Genomic DNA, 24,992 nt, shown 5'->3' with positions numbered 1-24,992 from the left:
AGATTGAAAGAAAGAGGGGAGAGCGGGCTTCAGTGTTATTGCACATTCATGAAACAGAGACAGACAAGGCGCCACAGCAGGGATGGAGAGCACATCAGCGCAGAAGCTGCCATAATCCCCAAACAGACATGCCCACTGCCATCCCTGCATGGACAATCTCCACCCTGCTGTCGCGCGATTGGTCCACTTCAAGCAGGGCAGCCCACTGGGCTATTTGAATACAGAGTGGGAGGGAGGGCGGGCGAGGGGGGGGCAGTTAGAGGGGCGGTGCTCTAGTTTCTCTCCTCCTCCGTGTTTCACGCTGGGCTGGGAGGAGGGGGGAGGTACGGCTTAGGGGGTGTGAGGAAACATGCCACGGGAGGCGATGTCACAGCGATAGACCCGCCGTGCGCTGACACAAAGTTCCCGGGACCGGAGGTGGAAGGCACACAGCCGCTTCTTTTGCATGGAGAAGGGGCTTCTCTGAATCAGCCGATTGCTCTCCTCCTCTGCATCTGTCTCCCCCTTTTTTTTTCTTCACTTGTGTTGTGGATGATGGGACTTTAACCATGTGGAAGGTAAGGAGGACTCAGATGTGGGATGTGGAACTGGGACCCGCTGCCCCGAGGGGCCCTTCATTCTGAAGGTCCTTAAGAAACCCCTCCGAAACCTTTGCAGAAGTAACACACAGTGTGTTTGAGTAGCATTATTTCTGGGATTCAGACCACTGATTCGCTGGATGGATTGAAGTAGCCCAGTGACCGTTGCTTTGAAATGCCAGATGGCCTTTCGTCTCAGCTAATTCACTTACTTCAGGAGTTCTTGATCACTTGGATCTGAGCGTCCCTGTAGAGATGGCCCCGGAGCAGGACTTCTGTGTGACAACAACACAGGGGCTGCTTTTGAGGACACTGTTAACTGCGTGTTAATGGGAGTTGAAGTTGAGTCATGGGTAATGGTAGTACCTACAGTGCGCAGTAGCAGGGATGTGGTGGGAGCTCCCTGCGGGCGCTAATGCGATGCTATCACTGTGACAGGGTGAAGTCTTTCCCTCCAGAGTCTGTTTTGTGTGACCTAATTCTGGAAATGCAGATTAGGGTTTTTTTTGTCCGTTGACTAGACCCAAAGTAATGGGGGCAGAGAACAGTGCTGGGGGGGGGGGGGGGGGGGATTCTAAAAGTATGTGTGTGATAGATGATTGTCAGAATGTTGTACCTGTAGGCGTTTTTGAACATACGACCATGGAGTGAATTGTACATGTTGGCTGGAGGGTAGGGGAGCAATGGCATCAGATCAGGAAGTGAAAGAGAGACACACATCCATGTATGTGGACGTCTAGTTGTTATTGTCTATGTGTGTATGTTTGTGCAAGTCTGTTTTACAAAACGCTATTTGCATTGTTTTTCTAAAAAGCCCTCTCCTGCCATTCCGTTTTAGTCATCACCAGTGCATTTGCAGCTGCTGTATGTATGTGCGTGTGTGACTGTCTGTGTCTGTGTTTATGTTTTGTTTTTTCCTCGGCCATCAAAAAAGCTTTCAGCGCATCGCTGTCAACAAGGTGTGACACTGTCGAGGAGGGTGGGTGGTGGGGAGGAGGTCAGGTCCGTCCGCTCAGAGACATCTCATCTCCGGTCAGGCATGCCTTGTGACAACTGCCTGTTCTCTCTGCAGCCAGGGCCTATCATGGTCACTTAACTTAGAAGGAGGAGGTCAAAGGGCATGGGGATGCTCACATTTCTAACTCTCAACACAGATCTATGAGGAGTGAAGGATAAGTTTAACCTGTGATAGTCTCTGAGGCTTTTGTTCTTGTGTATTCCACAGTGTAGACTTCAGTGTTGAACAGTGCCATGACACTGGGGTTGATAGCTTCCATGACCCAGCCTGAACAGACTGTGGGAAAGTCCTGAGAAGTGTGTGTTTGTCAACAGGAACATATATATATATATATATATATATATATATATATATAGTAGCAGGGGTATTGTTTTCTGCTTTCCTGTGCTTTCCGTGAATGCCCAGTCCACTTTGGAGTCCTTATAGTTTGTTTACAGAGCTGAATGGGTGGGTGGTGAGTTTGTTTTGGTTATCTAGGTTGAAGTGGTTGACGTGACAGGCAACTTTAATTATCCAACGCTGTTCACATCTTGGACTTGGAAGGGTTATCTGCTAATTGCAATCTGGACATTTTCCTTTGGAAAATTTGTCACTAATGTGTTTTTTCCCCAACATGAATCACTCTAGTTCATGCTTTATTTGATCCCCAGATCAGTGGTTGGGTGATACACGTTGCCATGTTAACTTTCAGAGCAGGGCTGTGCTCAGGAGTTATTTGTACAGATTTGGTACACTGGTGCTAGGCGTGTGGAGAGGAAGGTCTATTTCAACTTCTTTTCACTCTCCACTCGACTAAACAGACGACCAGCACAGGAATTTAAGATGGGAAACGTGTGACTTGAGAGGAGCGGCTCAAGTAGAAGGGTCAGATTCATGGCGTCTGTCCAGGTGCAGGATAATGAGAGCCTTCTCTCAAGGCTCCATAGGAGCAGATGCTTTCAGCTCAGAGGTCAGTGCAGTTTTCGGTATGGTTGCATGGCTGCCACTAGAGAGCGTCCTACAAGATGTTCCGTAAAGAAACTTTTGAAGCTCTGCGATTAAAAAAATAAACTGTTGTACCGATTTCTGCTTTTAAACGACATCTATATGAAGGATATTAATTAGATGACTATATCATTATTCTACTGGAAGCATTTAAATAATGTCAATTTGTCGAACTGTAATGCAAAACATATGGTGGATTAGGTCCTGCTGTATCTCTAATGGGACTGAATTGCGTTCACTGAGCCTCGGGTCTGTGGTCCAGTTACTCTAGCATGCCAGGGCTGTGCTGGAAGTGTTCAAACCAACCGATAACTTTGCACTCAATCACAATGACACAAATGGCATTTAGATGATAGTTAAATCTAAATTACAGGCTTGTTGCTTAAGGTCAATCAACAAACTCAAGTGATTTGGGTAGTACAACGGAATATCTATCGAGGCTGTACTCTGTCTCTCTCTTTCTCTCTCTCTCTTTCTCTCACTCTCACACACATCCACATCCGTGAATCCAGGACGGCATACTCCCCAGTCCTACATAACATTCCAGGGACACCAGGTAGCTTTTTCCCTGTGTCTCTGCTCAAGCCTCCACCCCGCTCTCTTTGCCAGAACCAGCCTTGTGAACGGAGAGGCATGTGGAACCCCTGACCTCCCCTCTGTTCCCCTGGGAACCTCCACACCTTCCATCAGTGGAACGCAGCAGGAAGTCTCCATGACTTCACTGGCTACACAGGCAAATGGATTACATCTACTTCTTTATACTGAGTTGATGTGCTGATTACACACGTAAACACACACATGCTCTCACTCAAACACACTGAAACTCATGGACATGTGCTTGTCAAACAACTGCAGCACTGTGATTTGTTATCCAAATGTCTGGGACAGCAGACAGATGAATGACGTCATCCATTATGAAAGAAGTCTGTGCTGCATCGAACCTCTGCATCATGTTCAATCTGTAGATGGAAGACAAATATATGTATATACTGTAAGAGACATGAACTCTTCCTCTCTCTCGGTCTCTCTCTCTCTTGTTCATTCACTCTGAGACAGTTTATTCTTTTTTTTCTGTCTTGTCACTGCGCAAGATTAAAAAACGAATACACAAACAGAAAATGATTTCCGTATTTGAAATGTTCTGGGTCAGACATGGGGAGTTAGGTAGAGATGTCCCATCCAGACCCCCCTGACTCTGAGATTTGGGCAGATTAAGACCCCCTTTAATCGCTTGTCCTGCACCCCAGCTTCCCACCACTAACCAATCTTGTTAGGCGTGACTGACCCGCTCCCAACATGAAAGACAACGATTGGTCACAGCCACACTAGGCAGGCAAGGATTAGGGCTGAACAGGGTGGTGTGTCTGGGGCCAGACAAAGACAGGCAGGGGGAGGTTGAGGGGGGCAAGAGGCTAAATGGGGAGCGCTAATGAGGAGGACGTGTGGTCTGTAGGCTGTCATTAGAGGTGATTAAGACTCTGTGCACGCATCATTTTCCAATTAGTGGCATTGTTTGATGCTAAATCTCCTTCACAGTCCAGAACGGTCATTGTCGATGTGGTCTAGATCTGGTATGGATCTATACCAAAGTGTAAGTTAAGAGGGTGAGTCAGGGTCTCGCACTGGCCTGTCTGCAGGGCACAGGTTAACCAAACAACGTCGTGAGAACTTAAAGGACAATGAGGTCTTATCCTTAAGGGTCAAATGTCAATCCCATATGCCCTGAACTAATGCGCGTTAAAGAGATTATGGTTTAGATACTCTGCAAATCCAATAATCCAGCATGAGTTAAATAAAAATTGTATTAATAAGAAAACATAAATTAACATATACATAAAATTGACAAATACAAAATACAATGTTTTAAACATCCAAGAACATGTAACAAACAGCATAACATCTGTTACCGTGCAATAGGTCATTATGTTTGTACTAAAATACAAATGGGTACTTTTCTAAGTCTAAATATTATTGCATATGTGCTTTCTTCTGGCCTGTCTGCCCTGCTCATTTTGAAATACAAGTGCATACACACATACACATGCTGATTATGTTAGCTAGGTCAATGCCTTTGACCTACTTTGAGCGTTACGCTCCGTGGGATGCCAGAGTCACTCACATCAACCCACCGGATGGGCAATTTCCCCTCCATTTTATATAAGAGTAGCTTTTGGCCGGTTTGTTATTTATTTATTTTCTCACATTTAATTTCCTCTGTTCTGGTATCATGGCTATTACTGGTTCCATCTGTTTATTTGTTTTGATTTTTTTTTCTGCTACATAGAACCAAGGTATTCTGTTCTAATCATATACATTTAGTTCTCAGAAACTGTAGATTGATTGCTGACCAATGTCAGGAGAGAAGTACCCTGCACTCTATTTGGGTTAAGCAATAGGTTGCCTCAAATGATACAAAATGTGTCATAATTTTGGAGTTTTGGAGTTGGACAAACATACAGAATCATTTCACTGTAGAAAGATTGCAGCAATGTCAAGGACACCAACATTTCTATATTTTGTAGGGTGAACAATTATACACACAGTTTCAAGTGTCATTTTTTAGTTTATACATATATATGACTAGTGAGACAGCATTCAGTTTTATCCTCACCACAGGTAACATCAGCCATAGAGACAAGAAAAGATTTGTCATTTGTACTTCAATGTCATTCCACTTGTCTCTTTCACGCTCCTTTGAGCATGTCAACAAAACCTGCTGTGTTTAAATGTCCCGAGGGCAGGTCACGCAGTTCAGCTGGTACGGGTTCCCCCCATCCCCGCTATCTACCTCCTAGCCCCCCTGCCTTCTGCCCCTGCACCTCTACCCTCTCCTTTGAAACCCTTTTCTCAACTCCCTTCCTCTGCCCCCTCCCTCACCTCTCCTGTGAGGTCCTGTGGAGTGTGGTGTCACAACCGCTGTGTGTTCTGAGTCACATCAAGATGTCCCGCCTCGGTGTGCGCGCGTGTGTTTGAAGTGGACTTCTCCCCCAACCTCCTTTCCTCCTCCAGGAGTCCCCCCAGAGCATGAAGCTTTGGAGGAGCTCTCTAACTTTCCCGGAATTGTCGGTACAGCTTTTTCCGGTTCTGCTTGCGTAGCTCCCTTGTGGGAAAAAAAAACAGCCAGCTCGTCGAGTGTGTGTGTTTAGTGAGGAGAAGCAGAGGGATGTCCCTAACTGGAGGCTGGCATTCCCTACGGTTGGCTCCACATTCCAGGCACTCTATCCTTGGAGCCTGAGCCTAAACCACTGTCTCCTAGCTGCTGGTTCTGCTCGTCAACTGCCTCCTCACCTCAGCAGAGATGCCTGTAAAAAAAGCACCAGAGCGAAATCCATCGGTGGGTACTAGAGTCTAAAGGCTTTGGGATGAGGACAGTAATCCACTGTGAGAGACTGAGTGTATACTGTCAAGCTTGGCTTCTCTCTCAAGTTTGACCGGAAGGTTAAGTCATTTTTTTTTGCTCTCCACGTTTGCTACTTGCTGTTATCATCTAAGTCGCTGGTTCGCAGTTCTTGTTCACTCTAAAATGGCTTATTAGGCAGAAATGATGGTTGCAATTCAGGGGAAAGACTGTCTCCTTGCTGAGCTGTGGTTCATCAAATGAGTCCATGCTTCCTGCTCATAGTTCATTGCAAGTGTGATTAGGTGAGATTGGCATTTCAAATTAATTGTCCAGCCAGGTACATGGCTGGTTTAGTTTTACGACCTGATAATAGCTTAATCTTGTGTCTGCCTTCTACACAGTGCACTTGTGTCTGTGAGAGCTAAATGTGTTTTGTTCTATGTTATGAGATGTGTACAGACAGTTGTGTGTTGGTCTGCATTCTTGTCTGTTTATACTTTCTGTGTCGCTGGCAGGGGAGTGGCACAGTCCAGCGCCTGGTCCCCCTAGGAACTAGGTCAATGTGATCTACTGGTGAGACACTAGAGAACAGTAAACAGTGACATCTGCTGAAAAGCCTTCATAGAACGTCCGGACCTACTTTATTGAAACCAGAATTTAATCAATTTAAGCAATGTTACACTCAGAAGGGAGGGATGTGATGGCAGAGAGCAAAGCCACGGGATAGGTTGTTTTGATGAGTGATAGTGACACATGACACTATACTTTACTGATAAAGTAAGACTGACCATGACAACCATGCATTTATGTGCTGCATCTCGCTTTCATGTCGACAGAGGTACACAAACAAAATCAATTTCAAGCTATTTTTTTTTTAATACAAAATGTTAGATGTCAACAGCGGTGTCTTCAAAACATGACAAAAGTGGAATGCTTCACTGTACCTGAATGTGTCTGTTGCTCTGGTGACCCAGGAAGGAAAACAGCACATGGCTGTGTCCATTTTAATGGTAATCAATATACCTCTGCTTGTCCATCCAAAAGTAGGTTGAGTGAGGAGCGTAAAGGATACATTTTCGCTGACACTCTTCAGGAGCGGCAGGTATAAGAGGCAACGGCGTCCAAGAGGCACCAGCCCTGGCGCCCCCAAACAAAGGCATCAGTGTTGAGCTGACCTGTCTAATCTCTGAGGAGTCATGCGGCTTCATGGCTGAGGTAGCTGACCTGTCTCGTCTGTGAGGTGTAGCTGGGCTTCACGGCTGGGGTTTCTGCCTGATCCTATGCAGACGGGAGAGATATTTCACCTTTTAGACGTGTCCCAGAAACCAGGTTTGGATTTATTCAAGGTTGGCAAAACAACATTTCAGGAAATAAACTGCTTTGAGTTAACAGGGGGTGCGTGAGATATTTAAAAAGCTCCTTTGTGGTTCCCGGCACTATATTTCCAATGTTCACCAATAGCAGTTCATAGTCTTTTAAGCTTTGTAAAAACTGTAAAAACTTTACATTTAAGCCTTCATCTGAATATTCCCATAACATCAATTTAATCCAGGACTCTCCTGTTCCCTTCTTCAAAGTAAGCAGTTGTTTCACTCCATTTATTCCAAATCCCTGTGGTTGTTCCCTTCTGCAGACAGCTGAGCAGCTTCCCTGGATTTCGCTGACACCGTGCCCGCTTGGTCTCGCCTGAGAGGATGGACACGTTGGAGTCAGAGCTGACTTGCCCAATCTGCCTCGAGCTCTTTGAGGACCCACTGCTGCTCCCCTGCGCCCACAGCCTGTGCTTCGGCTGTGCCCACCGCATCTTGGTCTCTCACTGCGCCTCCAACGAGCCCGTTCAGTCCATCGGAGCCTTCCAGTGCCCCACCTGCCGCTATGTCATCTCACTGAGCCCTCAGCGCGGCCTAGAAGGACTGAAACGCAACGTCACCCTCCAAAACATCATCGACCGCGTCCAGAGGGCCGCCTCCTCGGGCTGCCCACTGCCCCACAGCGGGCCAAACTCCCCCAGCGTGGAGAGTCGACTCGCCTTGGTGCCCGCCGCCATGACCAGCCCTGGAACGCCGCCCGAGCCCATCCAGTGCCAGTTCTGCGAGCAGGACCCCCCGCAGGACGCCGTCAAGACGTGCGTCACGTGCGAGGTGTCGTACTGCGACGAGTGCCTGCGCGCCACACACCCCAACAAGAAGCCCTTCACGGGCCATCGGCTGATCGAGCCGATGCCAGACACCCACCTGCGAGGCCTGCAGTGCCTGGAGCACGAGGAGGAGAAGGTCAACATGTACTGCGTCACCGACGATCAGCTCATCTGCTCCTTGTGCAAGCTGGTGGGCCGACATCGGGACCACCAGGTCGCAGCTTTGAGCGACCGCTACGAGAAGCTCAAGGTGAGGCTATCTGCAGCATGACAGAATTCTCTGGATGTGTATGTTTGATGTGTAAGATAAGTTTGATGGAATGTGACATCAGAATGCTGTCAATGGGTACAGTTAGTTACCTCCGCTTGGAGGTAGATTTAGTTTGACCAGCTAATACTAGCCATCATACACTACGCATTCAAAGTTTGTATTTTGTGGAGGTGTTTGGCATTTGGGCATTGCTGTGGATCGCATATAACCTGTTGCAATATGTAATGTAATAGGTTGCAAACTGTGTGCTTATCAAGTGTGAGCCAAATGGAGTGACAATTGAAATAGTTTAATTGTTGAATTGGGATTTCAAGTGTGATCTGGAGGTGTGATGTTGTAATGAGTATCTGGGGGAATCAAGACATTTCTATTTCAGTATCACACTGCTATACATTTTTAGTTTGAGCCTATTCAGTGAAATAAAATCCTTGCAGATTCTGTTCTCGACCATGAATTTCGAACTTAAATTCAATTATCCTTAATTTGGCCTCATTATCCAAGAAGATTAATTAAGCAATTAGTTCAAGTAAAGCATCACCCAGACCGAAAGCACCTTCTACCTCTTCACGCCTGTGCAAGCACTGTGAAAACAGGTTGGGGTAGATGGCATCCTGCAGCAGGTTAAACAGTACTAATTGCTTAACGAGGTGGGAGTTTGTTTAATTGAGCGTAGCTGTTAAGGAGTATTAAAGCATGCCTCGTGGGAGAGGGCCTGGTATTACCCCCTCTTCCCTGCATTCCCATGTCCATTTCTGGGATGGTGATTGGCTGTTACCGGGCAATAGGGCCCCTGATGTGTTCTAATGGTGTGTGTACTGTACCAGGTTAATGATGAACCAAATATAATCTGAATGGTGGGTGGCATGTGTTCCTTGGTCTTCCTTTCTTTTGGGGCTTTATGTATCTTGATAGAGACACATAGAGAGTGACAGGAAAGCAGAGAGAGCGAGAGAGCAAGAGAGCGAGAGCGAGAGGACATGCAGGGAAAGGCCAGGGCCAGATCCAAACCCAGACCCTTGCGCCAAGGCCTCGGCCTTCAAGTATGCGCTCAACCTGGTTAATCACTGGGGCGCCTTCGGTCTGCCTCTCTAATTTAGAATTGAAATATGAAGAACATGTGTCAAGGATTCAAAGTGATAACGAAAGCGTCAGAGGGAAACTATTACTATCAAGTTGGATAAGGGTTTTTATTTATTGTGATGAAGCAATTGACCATTTTAAAAAGCTATGATGTGTCTGGATTCTGACTGAGTGTCTGCAATCTTTATGCTAAAATGATTCCATATTTAACATGCTATTTTGGATCATTTAAATACAAGATTTAGAGTTGGTCAAGGTAGCAGGATTACCACATAGTTCATTTGTGATGTATTGTGCCAAAAAGTGCATACAGTCATGATTGTTTCCTATGAACGAACTTAATTAAAATGTAATGAAACATTTTTTTCTTCATTACTGTTATTGGACGCCTGCCAAGCCTGCAAAGGGTCACATTGGCCAGCTTTCCTGCTCCTGGTCACAACAGAGACTGTATAGGTTAAGCCCTGGTTCTGACTCTGCAAGATCACAGGAATTGGGGGACACAGATACTGGAGTAACAGGTTGACTTTGGGTAGTGTGGCCTTTGTCTATGGCTTAACCATAGTTGGTTATTTGCTGTATCGATAGAATACTACATTTGAAATGGGAAAATGTTTTGAGCTAAATCTACAAAAGTAGATGGGACATATGCAATACTACGTTATAACAAATGCTGATGTTGTTTAATTGTAACTTGTTTAACTACATGCTCCTATGGTTCTTCCCTTTGGCACTTAGTTTGGTTGTTCTCAATGTGTGCTTCATGTTTTGGCTACCCGCAATGTTTTTGGGGCTATCTTGTTGTTATTATCAGTGACCTATGCACTTTGTAAAGCTCTCTCTTAGAAGTTGTTTTGGATAAAAGCGTCTGCTAAATGAATAAATGTAAATGTAATAATGATGACTTTAGAACTAAAATTGATAACCCTATCCTTGGGCACTGGAACAGATTGTATGTGATAAAAGTAGCACCTGTTTAAAAGTAGCACGTCACTGATTTGAATTAGGTTGATATCCGTTGTACATTGTGGACCATCTTGTATGTTACATTCTCAAGTCGGTTTTCTTCATATTTTCAAAGATTTAAAAGTACAAGCAGGAAAGCTCCTGCCACCTTCATTTAGTCATGAAAACAGGCGTGTAAGGGCAGAAGACACGTCAATGTAGGTCACCCCTGCACAGGAGAGGTTTGCAACGCTTTATGCAAAATTCATTGGAAACAGATTTTACTTTTGAGCTCAAGTCCTGAACGGAAATGTTCTGCCTCTCAGGGAGTGAAAATATGTCGACACGCTTGGTTGCTTCAGAAGTAGCTTGGTGGTAAAATGAGTTAGCTACATGACACAAGGTAATTAATATCCAATTCTAACTTTCAGGACTATGTGATTCTTTCAGTTTGCTGCACTGTCCTATCTGATAAGAGGCTTAGTGGTTGTGGGTACACCCTTCCTTTCAGAAGATAAAATTACCCTTTTAGAGGAAATGGACCAAGAGCGGAAACAGTTGAAAATAGCTTTGAAAGTCGACGAGTTCAGGTCAGAGAGGAAGCTGTGAATCCACAGTTCAGCAGAATGACTAGAGCATGAGGATTGGCAAATATTTGACCTGCTCCTTTGTCCTCCTTCACAATAGCCCTAGCTCCGAGACGATAACACTTCACCTCAGCCAGTCTGCTGTTCTTCTTCCTCATGCCTGTGAGAGATTGAGTCATGCTGTGACAGGCACGACCCTTGGAGGCTTGTCTCTGACCAAACCCACGACTATGTGTCAAGGGCAAAAGAAGGGGATGGTGGAAAACAAACTCTGGCTATTTCTGACAGTGTCTCGCTTCCACATCCAGCTGCTAGTACAAACAAGTTTACAGTTTTATTGCTTTGCAGCATGACGATGTGGAAATAAGACGTATTGGAGAGATAAAGGCTATAACCTAAAGGAATTGGTTTTTTGTTTAGAGGTTAGAAAATGAAAGCCTTGCCAACAGCTATCACGCCAACGCACAGTTTGTTGGTCGGAGGAATACGCCTACATGTTCAACCCGACTTGCTCTCAAATGCCGTTCGTTTATCACCTTTAGAGGTCACTGTTGAGGCACAATGAATCTGTGTTTTTCAGTGGTGAAGATGTGGACCAAAAAAATCTTGTTTTTTTCCGGGAATGTCTCTCTCCACTACTCCATTTTCTCTCCATTCTTCCCACACCCTCTTCAGAGTGCCTGACTCAGGTACATTGCTTCTGCAGCTGATAAGTCAGAGCTGCTTGCCTCTCCACCGGAACACAATCACAGTGTTTATATCTGACAGAGGCAGCTGGGAAGAATTAAACAGGGGACCGGAGAGGGGAACAAACAACATGGCAGGCTATTACTGCATCAAATGAAACACTCAGAGATGCAGGGAAGATGCTGTGAGAGAGGCTAGGAGCGAAAAGAGATGTAAATGAAATGGACAGCTAGAAAGAACATTAGGGCTTCGCAATCAAACACTTGGTATACTGAGAAACAGACAAATGCAGGCTCTTGCTTGCATGGAGAGGCATCATGTTTGAGTTGTCAAGAGTGGGGGCGATGACAGGTGGGCCTGTCACATGTTTTATGTACACAGTGTTACAGAAGGAGGTGAAGTCCAAGTCCTTGGAGACTGGCTCAAGGATCCCATTGCTTGTTGTGAGACAAATAGTGAACCTGAACACAGTTACCCACTGACGCATGGAAGAAAGCTGTGACAGAAAAAACTAGACCTTGCATCCACAATGCCTTGAGCAAGCTATGTTCAATATGTAGACCTTGTCCGAGGCCTACACACACACGAATACTCTCAAAGCTCGTTCTGACTTAGAGTCTGGTCATGTACGTAAACTCTATTTATTATTACAACTTTGCTCCACCTGTCTTTGAATTGCTGTGTAGAAAGCTATATTTTAAATCTTGAGCAATGGATTCGCCTGATGGAAATTATTCTCAGTGACTTTGCAAAGAAGGTCAAGTCATTTACATCTCCCAAGAGCTTTGTTAGCATTTTTTTTTTAATTATAAGCAGATGCCATAAGGGATGGTAAACATTTTCTCTTTCAAGTTCCCCACACAATTGCCTTCAAAGTCATCTGTCCACAAGCAGGAGTAGTCCGCTTATTTATAAGGCTGTATTCACAACAGGTACATCACCATACTCTGTTTCTTCCTACAATGAAGTGCAGCGGCGTCACTTCCACTTAGAATTGCTGGCATTGTGTGACTTAGTATCAGGTGTGATTGGGAAACGAGGGTGGACTGTAATTGCATGCTGAATGAATCTCATGCTGCGATGGAATACAAGGACAAATCTGATGGCTTGGGGATTCAACCCATTGAACAAAGTTTCAACTGTCAAACTGTCTTCATTCACTTTAATTCATACCTTTCATGGGACATACTGAAGCAACTGAGTATTGCTTACCGTTTCCTTTTAGGTAGCACACTCTCATGAGTCACCAAACTGTCCTATATTTCCCAATTATTTCCATCCAGTAAATGGCTCACTCTGATGTTGCCATTCATAGAATGAAAACATATAAATGTTTCAAATGCCTTCAAAGCTTTTCAAAAGATCTCTGTAATTGAGAGCACTGAAAAACAGCCACATACGCTGATCTACTGAAGCCTAGACGATGGGGTGCCGTACATCTAATTCCCGTGACCTTAATACCAACTATCAATCCTCACAGGGTGACAGGATTCGTTGGCAACAGTCAATAGTCGCCATACAGATTATATAAGGACATACACTCGCCAGTGGCCTGACTGCGCACATATTGGACCCCTGTGTTTGGAATCCTTGGGGCGTTCATTGTGCCGGTCGGCAGCTCCTTCTCTGACAGATGTCTTCCTCCATTTGCCTGGTGTATTTTTAGACCCTTTGATGATGCTGTATTCCCTATAGACCTTGTGTTGTTTTGTGTCATTGTTGTATTAAGGCCATCCATTAAGCCCCCCACCATTGGCAAGCAAACGCCCCCGCCTCCGACCCTCATTTCCCTGTCTCAGCTGTTGTTTACAATTCTTCCCATGGGGCAGTTCTCTTTTAATCCCTGTTCAGCATCACATTGTGGCTTAGTATGGTTGGTTGGGCAATAATATGATGGAATGTGAAATAAAGAAGACAGCTTGTTGCCAGGCAGAGGGGCTGGATACGCTAAGGCAAAGGCACTTACGTAAAGACACTCCGTTGATAGGTAGCTACTCTGTCAGAGAAGCGCTTTTGACGCTTAATTTGCCGGTCGGCCGGGTTTACACATGGGTTGGTTCTCCCGGAGTGGCTCTCCCAGTCGTCGTCTGTAAGCCTCTCTGCTCAGAGACTCAGAGGGTCAGGATGAGGCGCTATCGGGACGAGGGGCATCACCCGGAGGTTAGTGGGTGGCTGGCCATGTCCCCAAAAGTCAATGTGACAACTATGGATGGGAGCACGAGCGGAGGGAAGAAAGGGGATGGAAGGGGATGTTCCATCTTGTGTTTTGTGTTCTTTGCTCTCTTAACGCTGGTGTAGAACGTCTGATGTTGTTTGCCTCCACTTGTTTGTTCTCTGTCTCTGAGAGTGGGGTGTTAGGTTGCTTCTCAGCCTATTGGGTTCTTCTGTTTATGGTGAAACTATGTGCTGTAATTTGATCAGATTTTGTTTCTAGAATCAACAATGTATGTCTTCCTGTCATTTTTCCAGCAAGCGTTGGACTCCAACCTGAGCAATTTGATTAAAAGGAACAGCGAGCTGGAGTCTCTTATGGGGAAGCTGATTCAGACATGCCAGCACGTCGAGGTGAGTCTCCCACAGGACATGTAACTGCCTAAAACCAACGTGCAAGCTAACGATGCTGTAGCATTATGGTATATTGGAAGATGACACGTCAAGAGCCAGTCACAACATGCTGTTCACCTCAGGGTAAAACATGTGCATTATTAAATAGGCCTCTTTTTTGTCATTTTTTTAAATCTGAAGAAAAAAAGTCTTTATTAGATGGTCATGTGCCTTTTGTGCATTGTTTTTACGTAACATGCAATGGATTGAGGTCACTTTTTATTTACATTTTAGTTTAACTACCACTAGTGTCTCTTAACACGCTGTACTGTAATACACAATGTGATTATAGTACAATTAAAAGGAAACACAAGGTGCAAGCTTGAAGCAGCATGCAAATTGTTTCATTTGAGTTAAAGCACAAGCAAGTCATTGGTGAAATTTAAAGCTCAGTCTAGTCAAGTCTGTTCAGTCAGATTATGTACTGTATATGACTGAACCAATGTAGGGACATCTTGACCAACATTATCTGTCTACAGAAAACAGACTCTTCTATGTGATGAATTATAAATAGAGAGCCCTTAGAGCACTAGACTTTATAGTTTAACCAAGGACTAGTCATCAGGCCAAGGAACTACAATTACTACCAAGAAAAGACAGGGAGGAAGAAAAATATTAAGAAACATTAGATGTCGAAATATTTCAACGTTACCCCCACTAGATTGGGCTTGATACATGCACTTTCTGCATGGCCACATTTTCCAGAACATTGGGATGACATTTGACTTGAGGACAGAGCACTGGTCCACTTTCAAATTCTACCCCCAAAATAATATCCTTGTGTCCCTTTCACACAGTGTTAACATTTCCTTTTAAAAAATGGGTCTCTATGAATAAAGTAGGAAGAAAAAGCAATCAAATGTTCCTTTTACTCCTCCTTTTACTTGCAAGATGGTTGCAAGATACATTCACATTTTTTTTTTCCATTCAAGTTTACACTTTAAAATAGCCAGTTTAATAACCCAACTAGCCTAGTCTTGAGTGTGATGTGGTGTGTGTGTATGTATTCATTCATGCATTTGTTGATTTTGCTCAGAGAATTTAATTAACCAAAAGTCATCTGCATGTTTAATTGAACATTGCAGGGCGAGCTGAGAATTATTGTGCAGCTCATGAAATGAGCTAAATCTGTTGATTTTAATTTGACGTGCGCGTAAACTTCATCACACCATATCAACCTGGGGGGTTTCTAATAAAAGGGTTCACACTGGCATCACTGTGAGTGGAGGTGGAAGGATCCTGCACTTAAGACAGTACACAAGAACCGTGCTTGTGTTTTGGAGAGACCTTTGAATATTTCAGAAACACAGAGTACATCTCCTGCACATGATGTTGAAAGTTTTAAGAGGGCTTTGCGTTGCCCTTTTCCAGAGCCTGGTGTCCCTGGGGTTGAATGATTCACTGAATGCATCCACTGACACACACTGACGTGTCACATCCTTCTTTTCTTGGCCAAAGGCTGAGCACGTAAATGTTGACGGTTCTGATGTATACTGTATGTCTACACGTGTCTATACGTATATACAGAGAAAGAGAGACAGAAAGGGAACGTTTTCAATTTGTGTGGGGTCGGGAAACTATTTTGGAAAGAAGGGTTAGAGTCTGTTATTTTTTCGAATTACATATTTGGAGACCGGTGGATTTGAAAGCTACATAGAACACTTTCACTGAAAGTTGACATTTGAGCCAACAGCTATTAAATGCATTCAGAAGAGATACAGCTCTGGATGGTTCACTTCACATAAAATCCCCAAATCGTCTCTGCCAAACAGATGAGAAAGATAGCACTTACCCATGATCCTTTGAACCATATGAGCGGAAAGTGAAACCAGAAAAACATACTTTCAGGTCCAGGGAGCTAATTAGTGGTGCTGAAAAGACAGATCAGTGAGCCTTTGAACGAGTCCCATTCATATTATTTAAAAAAGCCTGTCGATGCAAGAAAGCAGCCACAACAACACCTCGTTGGTCCAGCAACACTCAAACAATCCACTCTTTCACGACTCCCCTCATCACATTTGGCCAAGCCTCAGCAGAACAATAATACTGCCGCTGAGAAATCAGTTTCAGTAAGAAATAAAACAGACACAAAATGCTTTGCTTCCCACACTTGTGACTGGTAAAAAGTGTACTTGTTAGCAGAACTTTTATGGTACTGTAACTGGAAAGAGGACTGTTTAGATAAAATAATCTGATTTAATAACTGTTTTAGCCAATCAGCAGATACTATTAATATGCAACTTGGCACATGGCAGATACTGTAGTATGAAGATAGCAGAGATAACACCTTGCAAGACTAGTCTCCCACTGCAAATACAGCGATAATGTACTTTCAAAAAGTAGGACACATACTTTTCTGTGGATTTTATCACAAAAACGCCAATGTGGTTCTTGTCATTGTTGTTTATTAGGTCAATGCGTGCAGACAGGAAGGCAAGCTGATGGAGGAGTGTGATCTTCTGATTGACATCATACAACAAAGAAGACAACTCATTGGCACCAAGATCAAGGAAGGAAAGGTGAGCGAACGCAGAAGTGAACACATCTCTCTCCTCACATCCTCTTCCTCTAGAGTTTCCTCAAACAACTCGGGGGAGAGCTGGCGGCCATATGTTCTGAGTCTGCTCTGGGATATCTTGTAGAAGTCACCGTCTGTTCGCTCCCAAGCTGTTCCACCCGGCGCACTCGAACTGTGGTCACTCACTAGAATCATCTGACCTACATGGACACATCATCTTTCAACTCAGACACATTTAAACATGCGTTGGATGAATCTTCATATGTGTTTGTCCTGTTCTTCCTGGTAGTCTAAAGGATGATCACAACTGGACAGAGACAGAAGAAGGGTAGTAACAGAAATCCAGTGAAGGATGGAAGTCTCCTGTTTCTATTCTCCCTTCCTTCCTTCCTACCTTCCCTAGCCGGTGTGCTCTCGATACTTCACAGACAAGTTGAATATTCACAAAACAACCACTGAGCCACACAGTTTGCTCTTGTATTGACCTGTAAGAGAGTCTGCAGGTATAGGACGCAATGCTAAATAGGTAAATGGCTCCAACTCTTCTTTGTCTTCTGATTGACTGGGTGGCATCGTCACCATAATGCTTTCACTTGTCCGATCCACTTTCTGTTTCACAGAAACAGTAAGTAGTTGGGCTCAAAGTCAAATTTGGGCCAGTGCCTTCCACTGGTGGCCCTTAGAAGGGAAATGAAAACCAGCTGAAGGAAAGTCTTGAAGCTGATTTGCTGATGCTATGTCAGACATTCTAGCTAGGTTTATTGCTCTGGTATGTACGGTACTAGATTAGGACACAGAGGGGTGACCAGTCTTATAGAGAAATCCAAGGGGCTTATTAGCACCAGAATTACCTGTGTCAGACCCCAAACATTTTGTAAGCAGTAACTTTCCCAAAATATTGAATAAAGTGTCTGATCAGTGACTCATCTGCAACCCACATAGCCTCTCTCATTCTAAATCTCCCCAGGAGCAAGAGAAAGCCCTAAGCAAGAAAGAAAGCAAAATAAATCTTAGAGAGCGTGTCTGGCTTTCATCGGATCATCTGAATGGGATGACAGCTAACCCCAGATAAATCTTGTACCTCTGAGATGGGTCCCAGTTGAATCACCTCTCACCCATTCTTTCCATCCATCTTTCAATCCCCAATTTCCCATGTAATGCCTTTCAGGTGGTGAGACTACGGAAACTGGCCCAGCAGATCTCCAACTGTAAGCAGTGCATCGACAGGTCTTCTTCCCTCATCACCCAGGCTGACCAGACCCTGAAGGAGACCGACCATGCTCGCTTCCTCCAGAGCGCCAAGGGCATCACAGAGAGGTGAGGAAGGAGATGGGGATAGGTATGGCTCAGTCATAGAGCCTTACACTGCAGATCAAGAGGTTGTGGGTTCAAATCCACCTGTATGCCTGTATTCCATAGGCCTGTATGGATCAGCATCAACTGAATTATTACATCACAAACACAACATGTAGGCGACAGTACAAAACAAATTCAGAACACTACTCGTTCTCTTTCGGGATATCTCTAAAACCAAAACAGTAGCACCGTGTCCATCTAAAATGCATACAATAAACTAGCAATGGCCCATGGTTAAATTGAATCCTCTTCATTTTGTGTTAGGGTCTCCATGGCGACGGCCTCCTCTCAGGTCTTGATCCCAGAGATCAATTTGACTGACACGTTTGATACGTTTGCTCTGGACTTCACCCGGGAGAAGAAACTATTGGAGAACCTGGACTACCTAACCGGTACAGAGACCCTGAGAGACATTTTATTAATGTCAGATCCATTAACAATGTACAGTAAATCCACATTTTGAAAAGCAAGGTTAGGAGGTACTACCATTTCTCGTGCTGCACAATAAAGTTGGCTTATAATCGTTTGATGAGAAGTTCAAATTAGGTCAAGATATGAACACTGTAGCTGTGTTAATGGGACACTTGTGCTGTGTTGGCCAATAAAAAGCTGAGGCCAGGGAATGGACCAGCATGCAACCAAACCAAATTTGTCACTATAGATTGTACTAAGGTAGGAGTACAAGAGAGGATCAAGTAAACATGTTCTGAAAGCTCATGGAGAAAAGGTTGTTTTTTGTTTTCTTGTGAAGGCAGAGGGCTTAGCTTGAGGGCCAGATCACTGTATGAATCACTGTGAATCATCCGCCATGTGCAGTCATTGAGACAGAGAAAGAGAGAAAGAGAAAGGTGTGGGGGGGGGAGAGCCGGGTGAAAACGATTTTCAAGTAAATCACTATTCTATCCTCACATGCCCTCTCTGTAGTGAATGGTTGTTCGTTAAAAGATAGAGGCATTGCAATCAATATTATGTTACTACCCCTCACTCTCAGCAAGACGCCATTGTCTCTGAAATAACAGTTCATCTTCACCGGCAAATGACTGTTAGCAGCACTGTGGCTATTGAAGAACGAAGCCTGCATAACGATTCTCTACCCTGCCCTTATTGAATCACCAACTCTGCAGCTCCGAGTCCCCCAGGTATCAGGGAAGAGCTGTGCACAGCCTCATACGACACCATAACCGTCCACTGGACGTCCGACGACGAGTTCAGCGTTGTGTCCTACGAGCTCCAGTATGCCATCTTCACAGGCCTGGCCAACGTTGTCAGTGAGTATTTACTGCTCCAGGTTGTTGTGGACACATTTGTTGCCACCGGAGACACAGACATAAACTGTGCGCAAAATCAAATACATGCATGCACACACATACGTATAAACCCCAGACTGCTTCTGCAGACGCTGCTTCTCTGCTCTTGAAACTCTATTACTTTTTTGTTTTCTTTATTCATGGAAAGAGATCCAAATAATAAGTCTGTTGTTCTTGGCCAGACCCTCTCAATGTGTCTGCCAATGCTCTTGGGCTCAGAGCACACAGCTGACGACGTATTCAGTGTTACAGACTCCCAACCTAAGCAGGCATCAGTTTTCTCTGTGCCGGTCGATGAGGCCAACAGGGCCAAGTTACCCGAATCAAGCAAGGACAGTGGAGTCTGAGCGGATTACAGTAACGGCACGAATCAGGGCTCTGACTCCCTTGTGGCTCACACATCTCAGTGTATCACGTGCATGCTTCACTGAGGAGGATTTGCAATTAGGTCAGGGCAAGAGTACATCTTCTGATTCTTTATAGCTCTAAACAAAGTTTATTTAGATGAATTATTTACACGTTTTTCCATACGAAAATCGTACCCAAAGATGCAACCAAACGGTCTTGAATAGTCTTCTGCAATCGATACATTCTTGCCCTCAGCATTTTTTTCTGACAAAGGTGTTTTTTAAAAGGTCAACATTAGCTTCTTTTTTTTAACACACACGCCCTCCTACATGTTTACTTCACGCTTTGGTTTCACATCCAGTTGCCATGTCAGAGCTTAGGACAAATGTGTTGCTGCTGGCTTCACTGTCACATCTCAACAGTGCATCACAACGCATGATGTGGGATGGGTAGCAGGCAGACTTCCACGTTTTGAGTAATACATCCCAGAACGTGTCCAAAATCTAAATGTTTTCAAAGACCAATTGAATTATCTTATATTTTTAGCTGTCTGATGAAGCACATAAGGGTGGTGCTGGTTCCTGGGGATTTTAAAATGGCTTCCATTCCAGAGTTGCAAAAGGAAGGAAGGCCCCTTCACACTGTCATACTGTAAAATAATTGGATCCATATTCATCAATCAATTCTACAATTGTCTGAAAAACTTCCCTTAAAGAGGAAGACTTTCATCAGGAAGTCGTTCATAGATGAGGAAGATGCAGCCAAACACAAACACCCAGACACACACATGGGGAACGATGCAGCTAGTGAGGTGTGAATGGTTACACCCACACACTATCCCCAAGACCCCGCCTTCCTTCATTTCCATCCAATATTTCTGCTGATTTCCATTCCACTATCGACGTTGAGTGTGCAGGTACATCAGAACAGTTTGAAAGTCATTTCAGATTAAACAATTACTATATACACACTGTATGCCGCCTCTGGTATCAACCATTAAATGGTCTGGGACCTGTCTGTGGATGGTCTCATTATTCACCCATCCAATTTCCGTCTTGTGTGGACTTGGAAGATGTACGGTGGTCTGACATTGAGGAAGAAGCTGCTCGAGGACCGCACTTCTGACCTGACTCTTATCTCTGTGGCTCTGATTAATCGTTTCCTGTTCCCTCCTAAAGGCAACTTTCCTCTCCAGTCATAGGGAGTACTGTTGACCGCAGAAAGCTATCCGATGGGAAAAATGTTGGATCCGTAGAACTGTGATATTTGTTATGTTGATATTGGTGCAGAATACGGTGCTGACCTTGGCATTGGGATGATTGTATTGTTTTGCTGCAGGCAACAATAACAATAACGTCTCTTATGGAGAACCACCTTCATTTTTTTATTTGAGGTTACTTGTGTGTGTGGGTGGGTGGATGTTTCTGTGTGTACTTCTGTGTGATAACTGAACTCTAAGTGTGGGTGTGTGTTTATCTCTGTCCCAGGCCTGTGCAACTCATTGGACAGCTGGATGATTGTGCCCAACATAAAACAGAACCACTATACCGTGCACGGCCTGCAGAGTGGCACTAAGTACATCTTTGTGGTCAAGGCCATCAATCAGGCTGGCAGCCGTAGCAGCGAGCCTGGGACACTGAAGACCAACAGTAAGAAATAGGACTACCCCATAGTACAACACAGACACAATGAGAAATGCAAGTCATATGAGTCCGAGCACTGGTGGAAATTGCACAGGAATGTTATTTGAAGGCAAGGCAGTCAATACCAGGGAAAACTGCTGAAGCCATGTTCATCTTTGCCATTTTAGCTGACAAAGTAGCATAAAAGGCTTAGAAAGCACATGGCGCCCACAGATGAGTAAACTGCATCCCTGAATTCCTCTCTGCCCACGGCTTATGTCTTCGTTTTTTCTCCCCCCGAGGCCAGCCCTTCAAGCTCGATCCCAAGTCTGCCCACAAAAAGCTGAAGGTTTCCCACGACAACCTGACGGTGGAACGTGACGAGAGCACGTCGAAGAAGGGCCACAGCCAGGACCGCTTCACCAGCCAGAGCAGCTACGGCGTCATCGCCAACGTCTACATCGACAGTGGACGCCATTACTGGGAGGCTCTGATTGGAGGAAGCACGTGGTGAGTTCGATAAACAGGTGTTGTTACGTTTCTCGAAAGAAATGCTTGATTGTACTGGAGACCTTTTTGGTGTTTTATTGCTCGGTCAGAAAAGTTAAAGTTGAAGTGTTGGAACGATGATGCATGATGCATGCTGATGAAGATGGAAAAGGGCTTGCTTTGTTTGGAGTGCATCGCTGGCTGACAGAGGGGGTGCTTGTTGGTTTGGCAGGTACGCGGTGGGGATTGCCTACAAGTCGGCCCCCAAGCACGAGTGGATTGGGAAGAACTCCGCTTCCTGGGTCCTCTGCCGCTGCAACAACTCCTGGGTGGTCCGCCACAACAGCAAGGAGATGGCCATCGAGCCCTCCCCCCACCTGCGGCGCGTTGGGGTCCTGCTGGACTACGACGTGGGAACCCTGGCCTTCTACGACGCGGTGGGCTCCCAGCACCTCCACACCTTCCGGGTGTCCTTCGCACAGCCGGTGTGCCCCGTCTTCAACGTGTGGAACAAGTGTCTGACGGTCCTCACTGGGCTGCCCATCCCAGACCACCTGGAAGGCCTGGAGCCCCAAGATTGAGACAGAGAGGCCCATACCAAACTGTGCTCTATAGGCCCCAAGCCCCTTCCACCCCTCCTAATGAACCACCTCCCAATCCTGCTCCCTTTGTAAGGCACTTTGATCCATCGTGGACTGACTAGGGATGGTCCTCTAGATACAAGCCAGAACCCTTTACAGAAAACCTCCACCTCATCTCATCCTTGGCACTTGGGCTAGCCGGACAAGGGTGGGTCACACCCCACCCTGGGTCTGACCACGGATCACAGTTGGTATGGAAAGGAGGAGTCCACTCAAAGTAGCTGTACATGAAGCATCATAGTTTGTAACCCATTTCCATTAATAAAGAGCCAAAGTAGCCATGAGTTTTTACTGACAGTCTACGAGTTCTCATTTGATAGAGTCACATTATTTAAGCGTATGTTGGAAAATAGTAACAGTTGTTTCCATGTATACTTTTCCCTGCATTTGCACATTGTTCATACATTATTTATGATGTGTTTGTCGGTGGATGGAAGCATAGAGACATGAGAACTCTAGGGAAGTTGATTTTTGTGCAATTACTTTTTTTCTGTTAAACTATTGTGTAAACTATTTTGTGTCAACCATATATTTTGCAAGACAAACATGTCTTTCCTACAAATTGTGTACTTGTATAGATATCAAATGAATGAAAGGTAGGGATTTGAATATTATTATTTTTTGTCCCATTGTTTTTATTTCAGTCAGATAGATTCTTGGTTGTTTAATCATGCATTTTCATGTGAATTCTTCTGGTTTCCTACAAACTCCCAGATAAACTAATTATACATTTCTCCAGTTGGTCTTCGGCTCAACTCACTGACCACTCGTTAACAAATCTTCCATGATTATGCTGCACTGTGGTCTACTCATTGTGCGCCAACTATCTACAATCATTACTTTAGTCAGAGCCCATGGTCCCCACTGGACATTCAAGTAATTTGTATTGACCCCAGGGGTCACCAACACAAGTAGTATGATCATTTAGGCCACTACTCACAAGCAACTGATTTTTGAAAATTGTTTATATTTTATCGGTGCTCATTGGATCATGGATCAGTAATGGAGAAGGTACAAGAAAACCTTGGTATTTTCACAGTTTGTCATTGTGCTGTCAAACAAGAAACAAAATAACAGTTACCCATAAATACATTTTGGGGTAATATTCATGTTTCTTTGTATTTCATGCAGATTGTTTAGTATTTGTTTCCATAATTGTATATTCCATAATTTTCTTCAATGTGTTGATATGAATGCTGTGGACACTATTCAGGAAACATGTTCTGAATTCTTTCTTCACTGTGCAATTCTTCAGTAGCAAATGTTGAAGGTTCAATAAAGAGAAGTACTGTGTGTGTGTCCCTTATGTCCTTGTGGTTTTGCATCAGAGATGGTCTTTTGACTGCCCAGTCAAGGATGTGCTCCTAAGTTTAGACCTAAAGCTGTTGAAATTATCTTGAGAACTTCCTGTTGAAAACAGACCTCTTCCTGGTCCACTCACAGCTTTTGTTATGTTTCACAGGGGCTGCCATGTGAACAGCCATTACCGCCTCTACTCACAGGTCCTTACTCACTGGTGCTTCCACAAAACAACAGAGAGCACAAGACAAAGACACTCACTAGAGTCCTTCCTTTTACAACTAAATACATAACTGGTCATTGCCAATCTGTGTGTGTGTGTGTGTGTGTGTGTGTGTGTATGCGTGTGTCAATGAACTTGAATTGACCTGACACATTAATTACTGCTCAGTGAAAGACAGGGCTGACAAGGAGCACTCTGACATTTCCCTTGTGGGCTGCTTGTTTGGCCAACATTACACCAGTGGTTTTATATAGATACAAGATAAGGAGGCGTATACATTCTGTCTGTCAGTTTTCGTATATAATACATATAATACAAGTTTCCTCTATAGTTTTGTTAAGGATATCTGCATTATTTTACAAACACTTGCAGCTTGCAATTTTTTCTTTTTGTGTCAAACTTTGGAAAACATACCGGGATGAGAAACAATTGTGTACTTGAATCCCAATATGCTGAGTTATTGTAGTATTTAGCAATAAACAGACATTGTCTGTCTGTATTGAAAATATGTATCCTCCTCACGTACAGTGACCTTAAACCCTAAAAGATGAGCTAGCTTTGAAATTGTCCAGCAGAGGTCAGTAGAGGTAAAAGAAAAATGATCATAGAATGACGAAGTAAACACAACTGTGTTATTTTGTCTGCAATCCATGAAGCAGAAAAGATCAAAATACAAGCTAAATATTCCAGAGCAACTGTAACATTACACAAATCAATATGCAATTAAGATCACTTTATTTATGGGTCTGGTTCTCCAAGGCTGCCATTGTGTGAGTGTGTGTATGTGTGTGTGTCCGTGTGTGCACAAATGTATGTTCAACCCTATAAACATCAAGAGACGGTTCATCTATTGCATCAGTAGAGCCATAATTAATCTCAAGTCTTTGACTATGTGTCTGGTGATTATACAGAACAAACCAACAACATATTTTGTAGTTCTTGCCCTAAGCATTAGTGA

At 44.3% G+C, this 24,992-nt stretch overlaps 1 protein-coding gene across 2 annotated transcripts; it reads left to right on the top strand.

Moving 5' to 3' along the window:
* Positions 1-408: 408 nt before the first annotated feature.
* LOC146261044 (E3 ubiquitin-protein ligase Midline-1-like) lies at positions 409-23,811 on the top strand. Of its 2 annotated transcripts, XM_084667844.1 has the most exons (10): positions 409-557; positions 7,554-8,307; positions 14,097-14,192; positions 16,643-16,750; positions 17,918-18,066; positions 18,370-18,497; positions 19,230-19,373; positions 21,248-21,409; positions 21,685-21,892; positions 22,104-23,811. In XM_084667844.1, exons 2-10 carry the CDS (start codon positions 7,615-7,617, stop codon positions 22,450-22,452), a joined length of 2,037 nt encoding a protein of 678 aa, XP_084523970.1. In that variant the 5' UTR covers positions 409-557; positions 7,554-7,614; the 3' UTR covers positions 22,453-23,811. The 2 variants fall into 2 exon arrangements, with proteins under 2 accessions (XP_084523970.1, XP_084523971.1); XM_084667845.1 differs by lacking the exon at positions 409-557 and having other exon boundaries at positions 7,509-8,307.
* The last annotated feature ends 1,181 nt before the right edge of the window (positions 23,812-24,992 follow it).

The sequence above is a fragment of the Hypomesus nipponensis genome, chromosome 12 (genome assembly GCF_054491055.1).
Source record: "Hypomesus nipponensis isolate SF chromosome 12, ASM5449105v1, whole genome shotgun sequence".
Classification (NCBI taxonomy): domain Eukaryota; kingdom Metazoa; phylum Chordata; class Actinopteri; order Osmeriformes; family Osmeridae; genus Hypomesus; species Hypomesus nipponensis.
Note: the sequence above shows the minus strand (reverse complement) of the source record. Positions and strands in the feature narration are given on the sequence as shown.